This window comes from Asterias amurensis, chromosome 19 (genome assembly GCF_032118995.1).
Source record: "Asterias amurensis chromosome 19, ASM3211899v1".
Classification (NCBI taxonomy): Eukaryota; Metazoa; Echinodermata; class Asteroidea; order Forcipulatida; family Asteriidae; genus Asterias; species Asterias amurensis.
This window is the reverse complement of record NC_092666.1, coordinates 4,432,018-4,453,241: the sequence shown is the minus strand read 5'-3', so window position 1 is coordinate 4,453,241 and position 21,224 is coordinate 4,432,018. Positions and strand designations below refer to the sequence as shown.

At 38.2% G+C, this 21,224-nt stretch overlaps 1 protein-coding gene across 5 annotated transcripts in view; it reads right to left on the bottom strand.

Annotated features, from left to right (window-relative positions):
- Window positions 1–3,121: 3,121 nt before the first annotated feature.
- The window catches only part of LOC139951248 (ammonium transporter Rh type B-A-like), a 36,482-nt gene continuing 18,379 nt past the window's right edge, over window positions 3,122–21,224 (bottom strand). For 3 of the 5 annotated variants that reach the window (XM_071950037.1, XM_071950034.1, XM_071950032.1), the window contains exons 4-13: window positions 20,900–21,083; window positions 12,186–12,336; window positions 10,789–10,933; window positions 9,794–9,957; window positions 8,994–9,131; window positions 8,393–8,526; window positions 7,588–7,766; window positions 7,197–7,270; window positions 6,133–6,144; window positions 3,122–5,216 (exon numbers count right to left, since the gene is read on the bottom strand). In XM_071950037.1, coding sequence (XP_071806138.1) covers window positions 5,124–5,216; window positions 6,133–6,144; window positions 7,197–7,270; window positions 7,588–7,766; window positions 8,393–8,526; window positions 8,994–9,131; window positions 9,794–9,957; window positions 10,789–10,933; window positions 12,186–12,336; window positions 20,900–21,083 — 1,274 coding nt within the window. In that variant the 3' untranslated portion in view covers window positions 3,122–5,123. Of the gene's footprint in view, window positions 5,217–6,132; window positions 6,145–7,187; window positions 7,271–7,587; window positions 7,767–8,392; window positions 8,527–8,993; window positions 9,132–9,793; window positions 9,958–10,788; window positions 10,934–12,185; window positions 12,337–20,899; window positions 21,084–21,224 lie in introns of all 5 variants that reach the window. The other 2 variants (XM_071950033.1, XM_071950036.1) reach the window with 2 other exon arrangements.

Sequence of the window (21,224 nt, the reverse complement as noted above, 5' to 3'; positions counted from 1 at the left end):
AATTGGCAAACGTTGGTTTATTTGATGAAATCCAACCATCCGTTTACTCTGTAAAAAGATTTAAATCAACTGTCAATATTACTAATATTGCAGATGTGCGGGCAAAGGAACGATACGCTTTTCGCTTTGGTTTAAGTTTGACAAAACATTGATTCGTTTCGTTGAAGGACAGTCGAAGACAGGGAACAGAGTCCGACACAACAAAATAATAAGTCAACAAATTCAGTAATCGATAATCAAATTAGCACTGACGTCAGTCTTGACGTCATTAATGGTGACCTCATTACCTCTTAACATTCTAGCAGTGTTTGTTGTTGTGGTTTGGTTGGGTCTGATGGATTCATTGAGTATATACTGATGATTGCTTGACTTAGGTTTACGATCGATTATATTTTATGCTTGGAATGTAGGTCAGCACGATGACCCATGGCCCCAGATTGCGAGATATGACCTACAGAGGGTCAAACAAATGACCATATCCCAGGTCATTCTGACACCGCTTCAGATCATTTGGACCCGATTTCTTATAAAATCTAAACCTGTGTCAGGTATAACAGATGTTGAATATTTGCACAGGGATAACGAATATCAATTTTTGGTTTTACCCATACACTAATGTGTGCAAGCACTGTATACTCGGTACTTTCCCTAGCTCTGTAAAAACAAAATCACAGTCATATTACTCGGGTGGGATTCGAACCCACGACCTTTGCACTTCTAAGGCAGTGTATTGCCAACTAGACCACCGAGACTGCCTGTCCCAGTAGCTAGAGATAGGTATACAATTCTGACCCCAGTCCAGATAATTCTGAACACATTTCAGGTCATTTCGAACCCATCACAGATTATTCTCAAACAATCACAGATTATTCTGAAACAATATCAGATTTTCGAGATTGCCCGTCTATTCGTGAAAACATTCACGACATGAAGATCCTGAGATCTATGGAACAGGGCAACCATATTAATTTTATTATCAGAATAATAAAAATCACTCGAAGCAGCCGTGGCTGAATTGAGTTTGATGGTTATATTGTTTGGTTTTATCCTTACTACACCGGTGTGCCTACTGAGCATGTTCTGTACTTTCCCAAGTTTGTTGAAACGAACATCAAAGGGATTATTATTTTTTATGGTATTACAAGCAAAAAGACTCAAATCAGTAAACCAAAAAAAAAATCGGAATTATATTGGGGGGGGGGGGGTAATGTAAGTGCCTTACAAGGCTTTATACAAAAACAAAAAATACAAAGGGAACGGGGAATACAATTTTTTTTTTTTCCAATATGACATTCGAATAGTCAAGGGGGAGGTAGGGAATACATATTGTTATTTTTACTTTTTATTTTATCAATATGACATTCGAATGTATGGGTTTGTCCCTTAGAGGGTTTTAACAGTCAGCGGCAATGCCATTTAGGGTTAACCTTGCTGGGTTTTAATCTACGGAGGCCGGTAGAATAATGACAGCTTAGATTAGAAGGAAGATAATTCGGTTTTTGAGCTGGACAGTAAAATGTCAAGATGCTATTCTTGAAAGTCTTTTGACATTGATGGGGGAATTAATACTGATAGAGGGTTGTTAAAATTACGAGCTTTCCTAAATCACACAAATAAGAAAAATAGTAATAACTGTATTTATATAGCATTTAAAGCCTCGGCAGAAGTCTCTAATAAGCTCTCAAAATAGGCTTATTATTATTTGAAAACACTTTCATGGAGGTTGAACATAGACAAATAGTTATTGTCTGGAGCGAGGGTCCCAGTCATTCAAATACTGTTTTGGGTTTTGATTTTTAAATTATTTGTTGTCATTTTATAAAAGGTCTTTTTGTTTTGACGATAAATTTGTCAACAAATAAATCAACCAATAAGTACTTCATTCAAAAAGACTTTCAAATTATTAACGTACATGGTCATGGTTTTTACAAGCTATGACTTTTTCAATGCTTTTATAGTTCGACAATAGCGGTTAATTTACATCGACATGGTAGCAATGGTCACAACAGACAACCCCCCAAAACCCAAACCCACCACAAGATGGCGCTATCGCAGTAAAGAAGAACAGCAATTTCTTGAAGAATTATTTTACAGTTTAATTCCGTCTCCACTAAATCATGTACTTTCACCGAACAAATTAAACACTCTAGTTCAGAGTGGTACTGTAGGCTGCTTATGTTATGTTCCTGCAAGGTATATTATAGTAAGTTTATTAATCGAGCAGTTGAGGTACATGTTCAATGTAGGTCAACACAAATTGACATGTTGTGCATACCGCGCACAGTATACGGCATAAAATGTATGTCTGGAATTTCATCTTTTTGAGATGGTAAGGCCATACTTTTCATTTAGCAAATGGCACTTAACAATTTAAAAGTACTGTATATTGGAAACTTTTTGCAGGGGCAAAAAGCCAGGAGCAACAGTGCATTTGCAACTAATTCCAGGAATTGTTTTCTTAACACAGTGCACGCAACGCCGCTAGCTAGTGCATGTTAATGCAGCGCAGACGACATTTTTTTCACAAAACGATACAATTTTTACTCATGTTCTCGTTTCAAAATACAACAAAATACAAAACCTTTCCTACCTTACACTGTAGTTAAAACTTCCTTGTTCCTTGCTGCATCCCAGTCTGTCGTACTCCCTCAATTCAGGGGAAAACTGCTCAGAAAACCTCAGCAGTTCACTCAAGTTTCCGTCCATGTGTTCGTTGTTGTGTTGTGTTTTTTAAGCACAAAATGGCGTGTTGTGCATTCAATGCGCGCAAAAGAATCTTAACAATTTCACGCACGTAAAAGTTTCTCTGTTACGCAACAGTGAAGTTAATAACAACAGGTGTTACGCAGGGCGCCATCAACGTTCATACAATTGCAGGTGTAATGATAAGGCATAGGGGTTTAAAGAACAATGATTTTGGGTTGTTTTTCGAAACTCCTATAACAAGTTTAAGTGTTTACTACGGTGCATGTTTAAACAGAATTGATGTTTTAGTTTTGCTGTTTGCTTTTTGCTAGGGTGGGTAAAGTTTATTATCTATAAAAGAAATACATTTTTATCAACGAAATAGCTTACAGGAAACTTTGTACAGAAGAATTACAAATAAAATCACATGTAGGAGACCATTTCAAATGATTTATTCTTAATACTAAACCACCGAGTGCACAATGTACATACTTCAACCACAATAAACCATAATAATGACACGTATTACTGGTTTAAAAAACAGTAGTTACACAAACTATATGATGCTGATTCACACACATGTTAAAGACAAAAGTTAATTCAATAATATAGCGATAAAACATAATTATTAAGGGACCGATGATGTCACGATGACGTCAGATGAGTATTGTCCATTATTAATTGAAACATAGATTTGTTTTCATGTCATGTCGTTTCAAAATGGTTTAACAAAAAGAACATGAATCGCATCCACAAGCTGAATTTACTCATGGTTTACAATACAACTACAACAGACTTGTACAAAACTTATTCTTTTGTTTGAGATTGTCATCAGTATACTGAAATACTGCAGTATTTCAACATTTACTTCAACCCAATGGGCAGACTAGTCTGGCTGCCTGTAGTCGTCAAAGCATTTTTTGACCTAAAAAAGGTTCTAATCGCAACTCTCTCAACATCATAATACGACTCTGTGCAAAGTAATAGTCTGCCGCCACCAACGTCCAAATGCCTCAATATGGCTCGAATAGAATCACACATAATATAAAGTGCTACACGATATCATACGAATACAACAACGCAAATCTATGTTCATAACATAAGCAGAACTGGTAAAATATAATCAGGAATAGCAATCCACCTGACCATGGCCTGGGTCAAGTTACACAAACTCTGGGTTTTTGACCCCTAAAAATAAGTCACGCTTAAATTACCCGAAATTAAAATGATACCGTCATACCAAGACGTTATATAGGTCTGAGTGTATTGTTGTTGTTGTTTTTTTCACCTCAAAATAAACCCACTATACAAGATTATTATAAACAGATTACATGTAGATAAAAACATTAATAATAATGTTATAAGGCGAGGGGGGTTAAAGACACTGGACACTATTGGTAATTGTCAAAGACCAGTCTTCTCACTTGGTGTATCTCAACATATGCATAAAATAACAAACCTGTGAAAATTTGAGCTCAATTGGTCGTCGAAGTTGCGAGATAATAATGAAAGAAAAAAAACACCCTTGTTACACAATGTTTTATACTATCAACAGCTCCCTATAACTCGTTTTTTTGAGTAATTACCAATATAAATAGTGTCCACTGCCTTTAAAGATGTCGAATACATAACCCCAAAAATGGTTGCAACTCATAAACCAGACCTGAATACATAAAATACATGCAGCAAGATTCTAATAATTATACCTTGAGATAAGGTACTGCTACTATAACTGAATATAAAAAAAAGAAAAAAGTGAAAACGCACTAACAACTCTGAAGATGTTTTGGGGCTTTAAATCCCTCCCCCCCACCCTTTGAAAACATGTCACAACAGGCCCAACTTCATAAAGCTGTTCAGCAGAAAATACTTCTTGACTTGTTGTTTTGCTTGGAAATAATTGAATGGGGCACAGATCAAGACAATGTAAACCTGATGTAATTTAGGCGGGAAAACTGTTTTTATTAAGTCATACTTTGCTGTGCTTAGCAAGGTTTTTTTTGTTGCTTACAAGCCATATGAAATTGGTCCCAGAGCTTCGGCGGTTTCGAAGATGTTAAAATGCAAATTCAAAAAGAAAATATCATTTATAGCATTTTTCCCCCCTCATAAATTGTTGAATATTAGCCACGAGCTAAAAATTGTGTTTGCACCTCCAAGGTTGAGTAGGACTATATTAGGTGATTATGTTTGATAAAACAAAACAAAGAATAAATAGTTTGAGGTTTTTCATTGTTAACGTAGTTAGTGAACATCATGATTATTTAGATTGAGTTTTATAAACAATAGTATCAAGACCGGATTTCAGAAAGAAATTCTTGCTGTAAATTAAAAAAGAAGAGTTTTTTGTTGGGTTGTTTTTTTCTCGAGAAGAAACCAAATACCAATTGCTGCTGCTATTGGCTCACCAGCTGTCATGTGATCACCACACTACCTAATTAGACTGGTGCATCGGCCGTTCCGGGTTTGACTCTGTAGTGTTCAGCAGCAACATGCTTGTCATTCATTGGGACGTCATGGTACTCGACCTCCTGTATGGTATGAAATGATTCAACATGTCAGAGTTTACATAGTTCAATATGGAAGCGGTTGGTTTCTGATGAGCATGGTGTTAAAGGAATATTCCAAAATTTGTAAGAAACAAACTCGTAATACAAATTACACGGCAAAATGTGTACATGTAATCGGGTTTTTGCTATTTTCTTGTGACCCGATTGATCTCCAACTTCTACAGGTCTCTCAATTTTTGTATATGGAGGTTTTTTACATGAAGTGCTTAAATTCCAGCAACTGTTTTATTAGCAACAATTGTTATCATAAAACCTTTCTTGATTGCGAGTAATGGGAGAGGTTGATAGTATAAAACATTGTAAGAAACAGCTCCCTCTGAAGTAACGTAGTTTTCGAGAAAGAAGTAATTTTCCACGAATTTGATTTCGAGACCTCAGATTTAGGATTTGAGGTCTCGAAATCGAGCATCTGAAAGCACACAACTTTGTGTGACAAGGGTGTTTGTTCTTTCATTATTATCTCGCAACTTCGACGACCAATTGAGCTCATAATTCTCACAGGTTTGTTAATTGATGCATATGTTGAGATACACCAAGTGAGAAGACTGGTATTTGACAATTACCAATAGTGTCTATTGTCTTTAACTACTACCTGGGCGGAAGGTATAGAAAATCGAATGGGACAACTTAAACTTTTAGTGGATCGAGGGGACCTCTCTTTATCAACTTCATTACCGCGGAGTGAGTTCTTAATTGGTCTCAACGTTTCGACTAGCTAGCTTCAATTATCGTGCTTAAAATTCTGAACATGCTGACGACTTCAGCTTCGGCTTTGGCTTCATCTGCCTATAAACAAGTGAAGACTTTACCCTCTTTGAAAAGAAAATTTAAAGCAAAAAATTGAAAAACAATGAGCAATATTTCAAAATATACTTACTGGTGCATTGACCTTTACATTGGATATCACGTGGTAGGGAAGTCAACAAACAGACATTGTTAGAAGAAGGACAGTTAGTAGAACAACAACAATAAGACACACCGCCACTAAAATCTACTTAAACGTCTGCAAGAAACTAGAGTGAGTTAGCTATAGCTACCATTAAGTAAACAGATAAGCCAGAAAACACAACACAATGACTAAAACCTGTAGTGATTTGCTTTTAAAGTTGGTCTTCAAAAACGAACATTAGACAGAATGGTACATGGACTATGTCACACGAAGCAATATATAATCTATCACTTCCAGCTAATCTCCAAGAAGAAAATCAATTCACATTTTAATGTTCTCATAATTTTCTTGAGAATCGCAAGACATTGTTTGAAAAATGACCCATGTGCTTCCAAAGTGGTCCTGTAGCATGCACTGCAGCACTGCAGCACTGCAGTTGGTTGCCTCCAAGTTGTCTGTAAAAGTTGCCTCGTTTGACAATATGGCACTAGCAGATGCATTGACCAATTAAATCACTGCAAAGCCAACCCTGAATTTCAGGAGGAACACCCCCCATTGATCTGCTACTAGCATTTCATTTTGGGAAGCTTCAATGCAAACATGCAAATAAATACTACAACAGGGACCAATTTCACAGAGCTGCTTATGCACTGAATACTGCTTAAAAAAATTCTGCTAAGCAGAAATGAGCAGGATACCAGTCACTGATTCTACATATAACATGATATTTTGGCTGCTAACCTGATTGCGGTAAGCAAATTTTTATTGAGCTTAGCTACTTTTTTACCTTAAGCAGCTCTATGAAGTTGGGTCATTTAGAACTACTTAAGCACAGCTCGCTTATTTTTCACATATTTCTGGCAAAAATGTCATGCCATATACATTGCCTGGGACTTAGCTGTTGTTTACTTCGCATAATAATTGAGTGGAGTTTTGGCCGGTAATCTGATTTTACTAAGCAAGGGCTTTTTTGCTTAAGCAAAATTTTGTGCATAAAGCAGCTCTATGAAATTGGGCCCTGATGGGAAGGAAGGAATACGGACCGTACTTACATCCCAGAATGGTTTGTCCTCAAAAAGATCCTCATCTTCTGGTTCATTCCAGAACGGAAGCTTCAAAACGAGACCTGCAATAAATTTGCATAAAATTTGGTGTAATCAACACTGTTGCCATAGTAATTCTTGAAAGTAACAATGCATTTACTAGCTTATCTTCTGAAGTTTAGCTTGTAGTAAAAACTTACACTGGTTTAAGAATCAAATTCTTCAAATTCTGCTAATTGGCAGCAAACTCACCAGGTAAAGTTCCATTGTTTAGTTCTGAGTAACTCACATTACCAAGAACAGTAATTTTACCTGGTTAGTCTGCTGCCACCAAGTGTCCCCAAAAGTCACCATTATATAATAATAATATTAAAATAAAACTCATATTTTTACAACGTACCTGTGAGGGCGCCACCTACGATAGCAATGACAAGAGTCACCCCTAGAGCAGCCAATTGGAAAGCAGCTTGCTCACCAGCTGACCGAGATTCAACCAATACGCTGCCATCGCCAATCAATGTTGAGTTGGTATCCATCTCATGCTTCCCTGGTGCACGGGCGCCGAAAATCCCGTACAGACTATAGAGTGATGAGAAAAGGAGGTCAGGAATAATAAGCAGCGGTTAAAAGAAAAGAAATGTATATAACTCAGACTTCATAAACTTCAGTAGCCTTATTTGAGATAGGCCTAATGGTAGACGATACTTTAGGAGTTCACTTTTTTGTTTGGGTGACGTCTACAGGCGCCACCTAGCGTCTTCAAAAGTATCCCATTTATAGTCACAAATTATTTAGTTCGGTATTAAATAGTCAGGTCCCGTGTATTTATGGCAGGGATAAAGACAGGTATTGGCTTTACAGAACCAGTATTTACAACTCCATTGGCTACGATTTCATTGGATAAACGCGTAGTGACGTAAGTTTTCGATATCAGTGTTTTGATTGGTCCGAGGTGATGTTTGGCAGGTGCACTTTCAGTCGTCTACATGCAGTGCATTTGTTTAATACATATACATATGATTTGACTGTGAATCTCCATGTGAAACGAATGTAGGTGAAAGGTGATTATGGACGGGGATTGACGTAGGCTCGAGGTGTGACTTCGGATGTTCAGGCTGGGGAAAACAGTGCGGCGTGATTAACGGATTTAAATAGTCGGCAAGTCTGGCGCCACCTAGCGTCCTAAAAGTATCCTTTTGACTTACTTGTCTCCATAGAGCTCTGTTGTAGCCATAGCTGCAGCCACTGCGCCAGCCAGAGCTGCTAAGATCCCTGGCATACCATGTAGATTATGCACACCACAAGTATCGTGTAGTTTCAGCTTATCGGCTAGGAAAGGCTGGAAAATATAATTTTACAATTTAGTTTAAATCACTATTTTTCTGCTTAAAATATATTTATTTGATCATTTATTTGAATATGAGTTGCACAAATCAAGAAAATGTGACTCAGTACCTATGCGACAATACTTGTTCTAGTCATTGTAAAATCCTCAGATTCGAACGTACAAGTTAAGGTTGCAGTCCTGCAGTCTAATCACTGGACCTTGTGTGATATAATAATAAAAAGTCATAATTACGGCAACAACTCTTTTTGGAATGAAAGACGGGTACTTTCAACTCGACTGAGAGAAGTTTGTTTAAATCTCACTCAAAAAGAGTGACACAGATTGACTTTCACTCTAAAAAGAGCGAAACTGACACCACTCGGACGTGAGAGTGAAATTTTCACTCTTTTACATTAAGAGAGTAGGCCTTTGGACTATGACTATGCGAGTGAATTTGTATTTTACTATGATGTAGATACCTGAATGTACTTGTATCCGAAAGTAGACAAGATGGCGGCCATGATGCCAATGAGTAGAGCTCCCCACGGGTGGATCATCATATCAGCTGAGGTACCAACGGCTACGCCTCCAGCTAGCGTTGCGTTCTGAATATGCACCTAAACCGCGAAGACAAATATCACAAGAAACATAAGTGGTAACAGTAAATCATTGAAGGTTTTTAGGTTTCCGTCGCCCATCCCCCTGCAAATCAAACTTTGTGGCTAACTGGGAAACCACCAAACCTTACCGAATTTGCGTAATTTTTGGTGTTACTTCCCAAATAGATCTGCTCAAGCAGAAAATATTGCTGAGCTAAAATGAGCAAGATACCATTCACAAATTGTACTGTGACATAGTTTAGCTGGATAACGAACAAGTTTCCGTATCCTGCCTGCCATGCAACAACTTTTCATTCGTTATGAAATAAAATAGTTTTTTTGATTTTTGGGGTTGAACAAAGAATTGACTGAAAGAAATAAAATAGTATCTAATTTACTCATATGCGATATTATTCCTTTAAATAAATATTTGTGAAAAAGTGGTAACATGATACAGAAAGATTACCCAGATAAACCCCAGTCATAATTTTCCTGTCATCTCCCTTTTTTCACCGACTAACCATTTTCTACTTAAAATAGTATCCAACTTACTCAGTCGATATTATTCCCTTTTGTAAAAATTTGTGAAAAAGTGGTAACATGATACAGAAAGTTTACCCAGATAAACACCAGTCTTAATTTCCCTGCAACCTCCCTGTGTTTTTCTTTCACGGACTAACCATTTCCACTTTGCCGTCCTTATTGAGCAGTGTAGATATAGCGAAGGTTGTGACGCAGCATGCAGCCAGGGAGAAGTACGTGTTAAGCACGGCTCGGTGACGCCCATCCTCCAAGGCCAGGGCGCTGTTAAAACTCGGCCAAAATATCCACAGGAAAATCGTACCTATAGTAAACATTTTTAAGAAAACAGAAAGTGAATTAGGTCAAGAAAGAGAGGCAGATTGAAGATAAAAGTTGTTGTCAAAGAAAGAAAGATTTTGGGAACGCCAGGTGGCAGCAGACTTGCCAGGTAAAATCACTGGGTGCGTTCGTTTAGCTCCCCTGGGTCGACCCCGGTGTGTGGCGGTTTTTTTTCCAGGACAATCGTGGGTATTTATCTGCACACGTTCGTCCTGGAAAAAAAACCGTCACACAACGGGGTCGACCCATTGTTTCTTTGAACTATGCGCATGACCATTGGTTACAGCCACGCTACGACTGTTGCTTATAGTGTGTTGCTAAGAACATTTATCTGGTTTTGTCAGTCGTTGGTGTAAACATTTTTGTTACAGTTTTTTATTATTTGGGGATCGTAAGACATTATTTGAGAAATGACTCATGTTCTACCAAAGTGGTACTGTGGCATGCACTGCAGTTGGTTGCCTCTTGAAGATGCCTCGTGTGACAAGGCCTTTTTAAAGACACTGGGCACTAACTATTGGTAACATTGTCAAAGACCAGTATTCTCACTTGGTGTATCTGAACATTATGCATAAAATAACAAACCTGTGAAAACTAGAGCTCAATGTCGCATTCAGCTCGGGCCTTTATCGCACGGCCACGACCCTGTCGGTTTTAAAAGCCAGTTTGAGAACTCGTCGCTACCCTTTTATTCCCTTAATAAAAATCACTATGGTAATACTGGCAAATTTGTCTAGCGATGAATAATTGTATTGCTATGTGAAGTCGGCCCCAAGCAAGCTTTAACCATGACGTCACAGCATCTATAACTTACCAATTAGAGAGAAGATGTCGGAGTGGTAAGTAGCGCCCTCTTTGCCATTATCTTCATTAGCATCTCTAGCCAAGACACGTGCCACAGCCAAGCCGAAGTAAGCCCCAAAGACATGGACGAACATGGAACCCCCAACATCAACGGCCTGTATATACAGTGAAGATAAAACTTAGCTTTCAAATTTCACGAAAGAACCATTCATCTTAAAGGAACACGTTGCCTTGGTTCGGACGAGTTGGTCTATAAAAAAGCGTTTGTAACCGTTTGTTATAAAATGCATATGGTTGGAAAGATAATTTAAAAGTAGAATACAATAACTAACACGGTCGGCCATATTTGACCCCCCTTAAATGGCTGACCGTGTTTAGTCGACGAGGTAAAAAGAAAACCGTGCAATTTCGAGGCATGTTTGTGTGGATCATTGTATTCTACTTTTACAGCATCTTTTTACCCATATGCATTTTATAAAAAACGGTTACAAACGCTTTTCAATGACCAACTCGACCGATACAAGGCAACGTGTTCCTTTAAAGTGAAGTAATACTCTTGTGGTTTTGGTCTAGTTGGTATAAGACACTGCTCTTGAATTGCAAGGTCGTGGTTTTGAATCATACTATCAGCAGCTCTTTAGAGTCACCTGGAAATATATATATTTTTTTCTTCAAACATTAGAGTATATAATGTTCCTGAACAATAAAATAATTTTTTGAGTAATTGTTTTTAACGATTTTGCCTCGATTTTGCCTCGATCGAACATCGAACACACGTACGTGCAAGTACATTAAAGCCCTAGTCGTGAGTTTGTACGTTTCGAAAAAAAAAAAATGAAAACAAGTCTTGCATTAATTTTTTCCGACAATTTCGACCAGGTGTATTGCTGCTGGGTGCAGCAAAACAACTAAACATGTGGTCCGTTCCGACGTCTTTTCAGCGCTGTGCAGCAAACACTTCCGGAATACACTACACATTTTGACAGGAAGAGAAAAGTTATCTTCTAAAACATGACGCCATCCCAACAATTTGTCCAACTGGTGGGGAAGTCGTATTAAAGGTACCTAAAAGACGTAACGAACCAAAAGGAGCGAGTCTAATAACGTGACCAAAAAATCATATAATGTTTCAACTTTTATGCCATGTTTTTAGCTGGCGCAAAGCGTCACTATCTTGTGCTAGCACTGCATGCGATTCATCGCGCCTCAATTGACGTCACGAACAGCGCCCTCTTCGGTCTGGATTATTTTAAAATTTGTAAATAACAAGAAAACTATATGTTAAAAACCTTAGCTAGTTGTTCAAAACACATATTTTGGTGACAACAGCTTTGTTTTGAAAAAATACCACTTTCAGGTGACTTTAAAAATTACACACAGTTTGTTATACACACAAACAATTCTCACCCCAAATATGGTTAGTCCAATGTACTCATTAACAACAGCAAGGATGACCTCGAAGAAGGCCATGATAAGAAGTTGAGTTGGGGATGTCTTCCCAAGAACTGCTCCGAAGGAGATCAGGACAATCGCAGAAGTGAAGTCAGCCAGTAACATTCTGAAAAGGTAGTCAGACCAGTTGAGACATTTTTGTTAATGGCAGTGGACACTATAAGTAATTGTCAACGACCAGTCTTCTCTTCTGCTGTATCTCAACATATGCATAAAATAACAAACCTGTGAAAATTTGAGCTCAATCGGTTATCGAAGTTGCGAGATAATAACGACAGAAAAACCACCCCTGTCACTCGAGGTTGTGTGCTTTCAGATGCTTGATTTCGAGACCTCAAATTCTTAATCTGCGGTCTCAAAATCAAATTCGTGGAAAACTACTTCTTTCTCAAAAACTACGTTACTTTAGAGGGAGCCGTTTCTCACAATATTTTATACTATCAAGAGGTCTCCATTCCTCGTAATCAAAATTTTATGCTAATAATTCTTTTGAGTATTTACCAATAATGTCCACTGCCTTTAATAAATCGCTGCAATGGTTTTGTTAAGAAAGTTGAATTTGGAATCATATCTAGTGAGTGCTCCATCCTTTGATGCGTGAAATCCAACCAAACAAAACCCTCCAAGTTTTGAATTGTTTATGGGAAAGCGACGGTTGCTTTCAAAAAATCACAACAGGTGGTTCTCAAAGTGGGGGGAAATGGTATATAACAGCAGAAACCCCATTACCCGTTACCACGCACGTTTTTATGCTGATAATTATTTTGAATCATTACCAATAGTGTCCAATGCCTTTAAAACATGGTATGTTATAATATCAAAGTTTTATGCGCACGTATCTACAAAACAAATGCTCAAGGCGCTGAGTATAGTATACAAACTTTCAGAAAGATAGGTTATTGCAGTGATGAATTCTGAGACCCAATTTTTTTTTTTTTTTTACATTTCTGGTATTGAGACAAATGATGCCTCTTAAGTGTAAAGCTAGCAAGCCTGGGAGAAAACTGTAAAATGCCTGCTTTCTGAAACCTCTGGGGTTAACCCCCTGGCTCTTCCTTAGTGTTCTGGGGTCTTTTGCATTTCTCTATAAGACCAAGGTAAGGATACCTCCTAAGTGTAGCTCGTTTGAATAATGTTGTATTCTACTTTTTAAACATCTTTCCAACCATATTTGATTTTCAAAAAAACGTTGTGTTTTAGCCCTAAGCACCACAATCTCTCTCTTTCAAGATATAAGTATTCTGGGTTCTTTTCTTACGACTGTGAACTACCAATCCTACACTGTAAAAACGAGTATTTAGGTTCTGTAACAGATTTCGAACGCGTCCAATGGTTTAGGTTAAACACTTAACAGTGTATTATGAGTTGTGTTGTAAAGCAGTGGTTTAAACAACAAACTTAAACACCGTGTTTAGCAAACTTTGATGTACTGAGGACCTTTTAAACGCTTTCTAAATACAAAGAAACGGCTGATGCGTCAAACTAAACGCGCCAAATAATAACAGTTTTTACTATGACGCGTTTAGTTTGACCATCAGCCGTTTGCATTGTGTTTAGGTATGTTCATGTACATCAAATATGTTGATTTGCTGTGGGTTGGTGCAGAAAGTTCGTTCCCCCCGCTCTCAAAGTGGACTTATTTTCTATCACAGGGATTAACGCCTCAAATTTGGCGTATGAAGTTATTTTACCACACACCAAAAAATATAAATCACTGTTGACATCAAAAGCCAATGAAAGCTCTGATTTTTCTGCTGTTATGTATCATTTCCCCCCACTTTGAGTACCACCTGTTGCTTTGAAAGCAACCGTCGCTTTTTCCATAGACTATTCAAAACTTGAAGGGTTTTATTGTTACGTTGGATTTAGGTATATGATTCCAAAGTCAGCTTTCTTAACAACAAGCCATTGCAGCGATACATACATGTATTAAAGGCAGTGGACCATATTGGTAATTACTCAAAATAATTATTAGCATAAAAACCTACTTGATTATGAGGAATGGGGAGCTGTTGATAGTACAAAACAGTGTGAGAAACGGCTCCCTCTGAAGTAACATAGTTTTCGAGAAGGAAGTAATTTTCCACAAATTTGGTTTCGAGACCTCAGATTTAGAATTTGAGGTCTCGAAATCAAGCATCTGAAAGCACACATCTTCGATGACCGATTGAGCTCAAATTTTCATGGGTTTGTATTTTTATGCATATGTTGAGATACACCAAGTGAGGAGACTGGTCTTTGACAATTACCAATAGTGTACAGTGCCTTTAAAGGCGTTGCATGGTGAGGCATCGATGTCTATTTTAGTTGCGGTAAACATTACATGCTTTCTCCAGAAGACAATTAGAGCAACTGGTCGAAACGTCGAGTTGAAACCAATGGTTCTTTTCAGTACCATCCCAACTCATTTAGAGATAGTCCTTACACATGCGGCGTTAACCTTACATCTGAGTATATGTTACTTGCTGGGTACGTTATTAGAGTCACACTAATTGCAAAAGTTTGTTTTATTGTTGATTCTTGTTTATTGGTGGTTATTGACGACATAACCAAAATTTGACCTAGAGCTTCAACCCAGAAGTGCCACAATTTTGCATATTTAAATTAGGTGGTAAATTTAAAATTTAATTTTGAGAACTTATTTTGCTATACATGTAATTATAGTATACAGGGTGGTTAAAATGTGGACACCATTTTGACAGCCATTTCCCTACTTACTGACAGAATATAATTGTACAGTTATATTTTGGATTACATGAAGGTTGGGACTGTTGAGCATTTAGTGACTAAATCAAAGAAATTTGGAAAAGTTGTCCAATAAATATGTTAGTTTACAGGATTATGTGCAAAATATGATTGTCCACGAATGCGCTTTCAACAGTGGGGCCAATTTCATAGAGCTGCCTATAAGCAAAAAAAAAATGCTGAAGCAAGAAAATAGCTGGCTTATTTTACACATGTTATTGGCAAATACATTGCTTGTGACTGATATGTAGCTGTTGTTTACTTTAGCATAACAATTGAGTCTTGGCCGGTAATCTAATGGGAGACTTTTGGGACGCTTGGTGGCAGCAGACTTACCAGGTAACATCCGTTGTAAACAATAGACCTTATCGCAAATACAAATGCGCAAGCGCAGACTGTTGAATGAGGTGCATTGTGGGATATATATGAATCAAATTTGTAATCAGCTAGACCACAATGCACCTAATTCCAAGCTTTACGCGCGCGCCCCAGTATTTGCGAAAAGGTCTATGGAAATTTACCTGGTAAGTCTGCTGCCACCTAGCGTCTTAAAGTCTCCCATTTTATTAAGCCAGGATTGTGCTTAAGCAGCTCTATGAAATTGGGCCCTGGTGTACAGTAATTGATCGTGGACTTGTGGATCTAAGCGGTGATGTTTTTACTTTTTAGTGATTTGTTATTTTTATAAAGATGAAAAACATTAGGTTTACATATTTAAGTTGGGAAAGTATGTTAACCCTTTTTCCCTGAATTGGCTGAGCGCCAATACCACCGCACGGAGAATATTCCCTTTGCTGATGCACTGCAAAAGTGTCAAGTGTCAAATCAATTAAGGTGCCACATATCATGAGAACAAAATGGAAATATGAATGGGGACGGGGAATAAATACGCCATAAATATGTCATTGTATCAGTGGAGCGCCTTTATTGTTAATATTATTTGAACAAATTCATGCCCGCGCGTGGGGCTTAACAAAATTCTTGCATCTTTTAGAAAGAAGTTGCTTTTCTGTTTGGACGTGTCACATTACGTCCGATAGGGCAACAATAATGGGAAAATCAATGAGGGTGGGGAAATAATTACACAATAATTATGCAGGCCTGATACTTCACGGAGGCAACGAAGGCGATTGCCTCTGTGTCACCTGGTCATTGCCTTGGTGCCCTTGAAATGCTCCAGTACAAACTTGCAATTTCCACATAAGGTGCCCTTTACCAAAAAGGAAATGCCTTGGTCCCCTTGCCCTTTCAAAAACGAAGCATACAGCCCTGATTACGTCAATTAGCAAATGTTTGCTTTAGCGTATATTTGAAAACATTCATGCCCGAAGGGCTTTACAAAAAGTTTTAGAAATAAGTTGTTTTCTTAGAATATTTTACCCGTCATCCTTTAACCTTGCCCCCATCTTGGCAAGGTTAAATCCAACTCTGGAATTTCATTTGTCAATTTTGAGGAATATTTGCACAAACCAGAAGCCTCACGTAACTGCAGGGCCCGGCAATCAATCAAGTTTATAGACTCTGGATGAAATGAATGGTTTTGTGGGTTTTCGGCCACGTGATCACTGTTTTGACACCACCAAAAAAAACCAGTGAAGGTTTTTTTTTTTTTTTTTTTTTTTAGAGAGTCAGCAGTTTATTGAACAGGTACAAAAATTGTAATAAATCTTTTGGAAGATTTGTTTTTGTGAGCTGGTTATCTGACAGATTGGCCGGAGTTATGTGACCTTAACACGCGTGGGAATGAAAGGTCAACAACTTCAGATAAAGGTCCCAAAGGTTCACATTTGGCGTACAATGTCAAGGTTTACAGATGACCTAAAAAAACGAGGACAGTAAAAGCCCTGTTCATACGGCAGCAATAGCAGGGTCCCGTGTTTTGAGCATGGACTGTCTGATCTCCTGTTTTAGAAGAATATTCTCAAAAGTCATGTATGGAAAGTATTACAGTGTTTACAGTTATCCTTTCACAAGATAGGCAACTTGGCAACCATTCTAAAGTTAACCATGCCTTTATGTTCTGAAGATTCGCAGTCTATTCTGACTTAAATGTGTTGCCTATGCAGTATAATAAAAAAAAACAATACATGTCAATGTACAATAACAGGGGACCACTCTACCTGACACGCGCTTTCATGTTGATGGCGGCCATTGTTAGGGTATATATTGTATTTAAACTTATTGACTGCCCCCAACGTTTCGACCAGCCTGCTGTGGTCATCTTCAGTGAACAATATATATTAGACCAACTTCTGAGCCTACATCAGCTCGTGTTAAATATTGTATTATATGTACTCTAAGTGCGTCATCTTATTATTATTATAGAGAAAACTATACGCACGACGCCCAAATCTAAATTGAAACCAGCTTTTGTTACACACGAACAAGCCAAGGTCACGCTGTGAGGGGCAACTTATGATCAGTATGCGTTGATGGGTGTGAACTGGTTACCATGACAACGAAATAATATTGCCAACAATAACATGAGTCTCCAAACCAAACCTTTGCGAAGGAGTGCGGTGGGGTGCCACTCTCTAAACGGCCTATAGCCCCCGGCAAATGATAACGTATTTAAGCTTGAGAATACTGGTACATGTATTTGACAATTACCAAAGGTGTCCACTGCCTTTAAGTTACTGGGTTGATATTCAAACCACTAAAGGGGTTGTCTGGTTATGATAAAAGCAGGCATTTATGCTGACTGTACATGATGATCAAGATGACACAGTCTCTTCAATAAGAAATGTACACTAATGCATTCTCAAAGTTATTTTCGGTGGTATAATTTATGGAGTAGTCCGCCCGCTAATAAAAACGAAGTCGAGCTTTTAAATCAACAAATCAAAGGATAATTCCATGCAATTCCTATGGGCTTCTGGTGATCATTGCGACCTGTTTGTGTGATAACTTTGTGGCTTCGTGTAAGATTGATCAATCCTGCCCCTAAAGCCCCTTTCACACGAGCGCTGCAAACGAGGGTCCCTGGTTAAGGGCGCCGGCCGTCTGTCACCTTTACCGCGTGCGATTTTTTAGCGAGCATTCACACGACACGCGCACGCACACATGTAAACATACGTCCCTCATTTGGTTAGGCCTACTGCATCGACAAAAGTCTACAAGCACGAGGTTTGAGTTAAAACAAAAACCTTACAGTTAAAAAGGAATAAAATAAATCAATTTCATTGAAATCAATTAAGTCACATAAAATGTAGTATATTTTAAAAACACTTGCGATAACATAACTCTCGATGTTATGAAATCGCACGGGACCCTCGTTTGCAGCGCTCGTAACTCAATTACTCCACCTGTGAGGTCTAGCAACTTAGGGTTCTGACAATGCTGCAATAGAATAAATATTTACCACAACCTTTTAAAGACAACGATTGTTTACTTCTCGGTGGCCATTTTGTTTCAGTCAACGTTTCTGGGGTCATATCCATAGAGCTGCAAATATTGCTAAACAGTTGCCTGCTAAGCAGATTTAAGCAGGATATCATTCACAAATTGTAGATGTGACATGGTAGTTTAGTATGATAACCTTTGGTAAGCATAATTTTGTTGTGCTCAGTTACTTTGTGTGCTTAGTGGCTCTATTAATTGGGCCATGGGCCCCGAGTTTCATAGAGCTGCTAAGCACAAAAATTTGCTTAGCATGAGTATTCTTCCTTGATAAAAACAGGTTACCAACCAAATTTCCATTTGTTGCATACTGCTTGTTACTGGTATTCAGCTGTTGTTTGCTCATACTGAAAATCACGTGGAAATATGGTTGTTAATCCTGGTGTTTTTTTTTTGAGACAGACATGTTATGCTAAGCATATTGTTGTGCTTAGCAGCTCTATGAAATTGGGCCCTGATGGTGACCCCAACCTTTAGTAACTCATATAGCGCAACTCCACAGGGTTTTCAACAATTCACGGGGTGGTTGAATGATTTGTATAAATCATCGCTCCATTTCGTTGAAATTGTTTTGGTTTCCATCACAAAGTCAAAGTTCAGGGAGGCCTATCCCCCCGGGGTAGGTCGGCTTCATATAACGCCACAAACTACGGGTGGAATTATTTCAATTCTCCACCTAGAATTTAGAAACAGATTTTTGTGTCAGGTGTTTAATAAAACCCGAGACCCAAAAGGGAACAACCTAAACACCAAAATAAACGAATAAATCGAAACAAATGCACTGCAAAAACTGGGGTGTTAAAAATTTGGGCTCAATAATTGGTCATCAAATTTGTAAGAGAAGAAAAGAAGGAAAGCAGCTCTATGAAAATAAATTCCAGCTTCAGAACAGATTAAAATCAAAGCCAAAACGTTCACAGATAACATCCTTTCGTTCATTGTGCGTTGTATAAGTTTAACTCCATCAAACCAGCAGCCCGACCTAAATTTATATTGGTGCCAATTCTCGCGTGTCCTTCAACAAAAAGTGTGGATTATTTCACAAAGCCGGCCAAGGACCATTTTGTCATTGTCAAAAGGTCAAACCTGTTGTGAGTGTGCTTTAACAGGCAAAATGAATTTGTCCAGACAGTCCGTGCGCAAAATTTGGGCCAATAATTTATTGCGTTCCTTTCAATAAAAAGTGGGATTATTTCAACAGCTTGTCATGGTCCATGTTGCCACATTGTCAAAAGGGTATCAGTAAACTTTAACAGGCATAATACGTTTCACAGGCATGCCGTGAGCAAAAATGGGGGAGGGTGGGGGTGTTGGTCAACACCCTCGACCAGGCGGTTTTACTATGATGGTAACCCACCATTAATTTTCCAAAGAAAGAGATAACTTCATATTCATATTTTCTATAAAAAACATAATAAGAACCAGTGTGGTCTCTGCTCGTCTTCGGGATAATGTAAGTACTGAAGACGAGCAGAGTATACTGATTGAAACGTCGAAACTACACCGGCTCTTTTCAGAGCCAACACACCAACATGTAGACACGACTGTACCTGCAAGTTTACTACAAAGTTACTTCTAAGCCGGCATTTGTTTCTACACTCTTCTCCTGAAGACGAGCAGAGTATACTGATCGAAACGTCGAAACATCACCGGCTCTTTTCAGAGGCAACACACCCACATCAAATATTTAAACATGACTTACCCGCAAGTTTACAACAAAGTTATTTCTAAACCAGCATTTATTTCTACACTCTTCTCCTGAAGACGAGCAGAGTATACTGACCGAAACGTCGAAACCACACCGACTCTTTTCAGAGCCAACACACCCACCAAAAGATATTTAAACATGACTGTACCCGCAAGTTTACTACAAAGTTACTTCTAAACCGGTTTATGGTTAAAGGGATTTAGGGCAATTTGTTTCGACACTCTTCTCCTGAAGACGAGCAGAGTTTATTGATCGAAACGTCGAAACCTCACCGGCTCTATTCGGAGCCAACACTAATCCCAAAAGATATATAAACATGGTTGTACCCGCAAGTTTACTGCACTTTTATTTCTTAAACCGGTTTTGGGTTTAAAGAAACATTACAGAGATGGTAAGAAAAATTTCGTATCAGATCACAGAATTACATAAGACTTACTCGATCTATTGATGATGATAGTAGAAAATATCCTTGAAATATTTTTGTCTGAAATTTCTTATTTGATGAGAAATAAATAACAATAATTTCACGTTTGGGGTTTGTCTCAGTGAGCGTTTTAATCATGAACATTGTGTAATCAGTTTCACTGTTTTTCTCGTGAGCCAGATGGTCGATCAATCACAAACTTCTACAGGTTTGTCAGTTTACGTATAATATAAAGTGATTACACTGCCAGCATTTTTTGTTAGTTATGTTACTTTAAGGGATATTGGTCATTTTTGTCTTTCAAAAACGGATACATTTCACAGAACATTTAAAATTCGTATTTGTCGATTACCGACACACCAATTTGTATTGCTGTGAATAATCGATACTTACGTATTAATGCTGATGTGGATTTTCCCTCCTTCCATTTCGAGGAAACCCCTCATCAGAGTTGACCATTCCAGAATAAACGCGGCAAGAAGAAAGTTTAAACCAACAGCTCCGTAACCATAGCGTTTCAGAAAAGTCATCAGAAAGCCGAATCCAATAAACATCATGACGTGCACATCTTGGAACACTGATAATGAATAAAGAAGAAGATTACATTGAGAGTCATTAGAACGCTAGGTGGCAGCAGACTCAGTTAAACTTCCATTGTTTACGTAGTTCTGAGCATGTATCGAGAACAACAGACCTTTTCGCAAATACCAATTGCGCA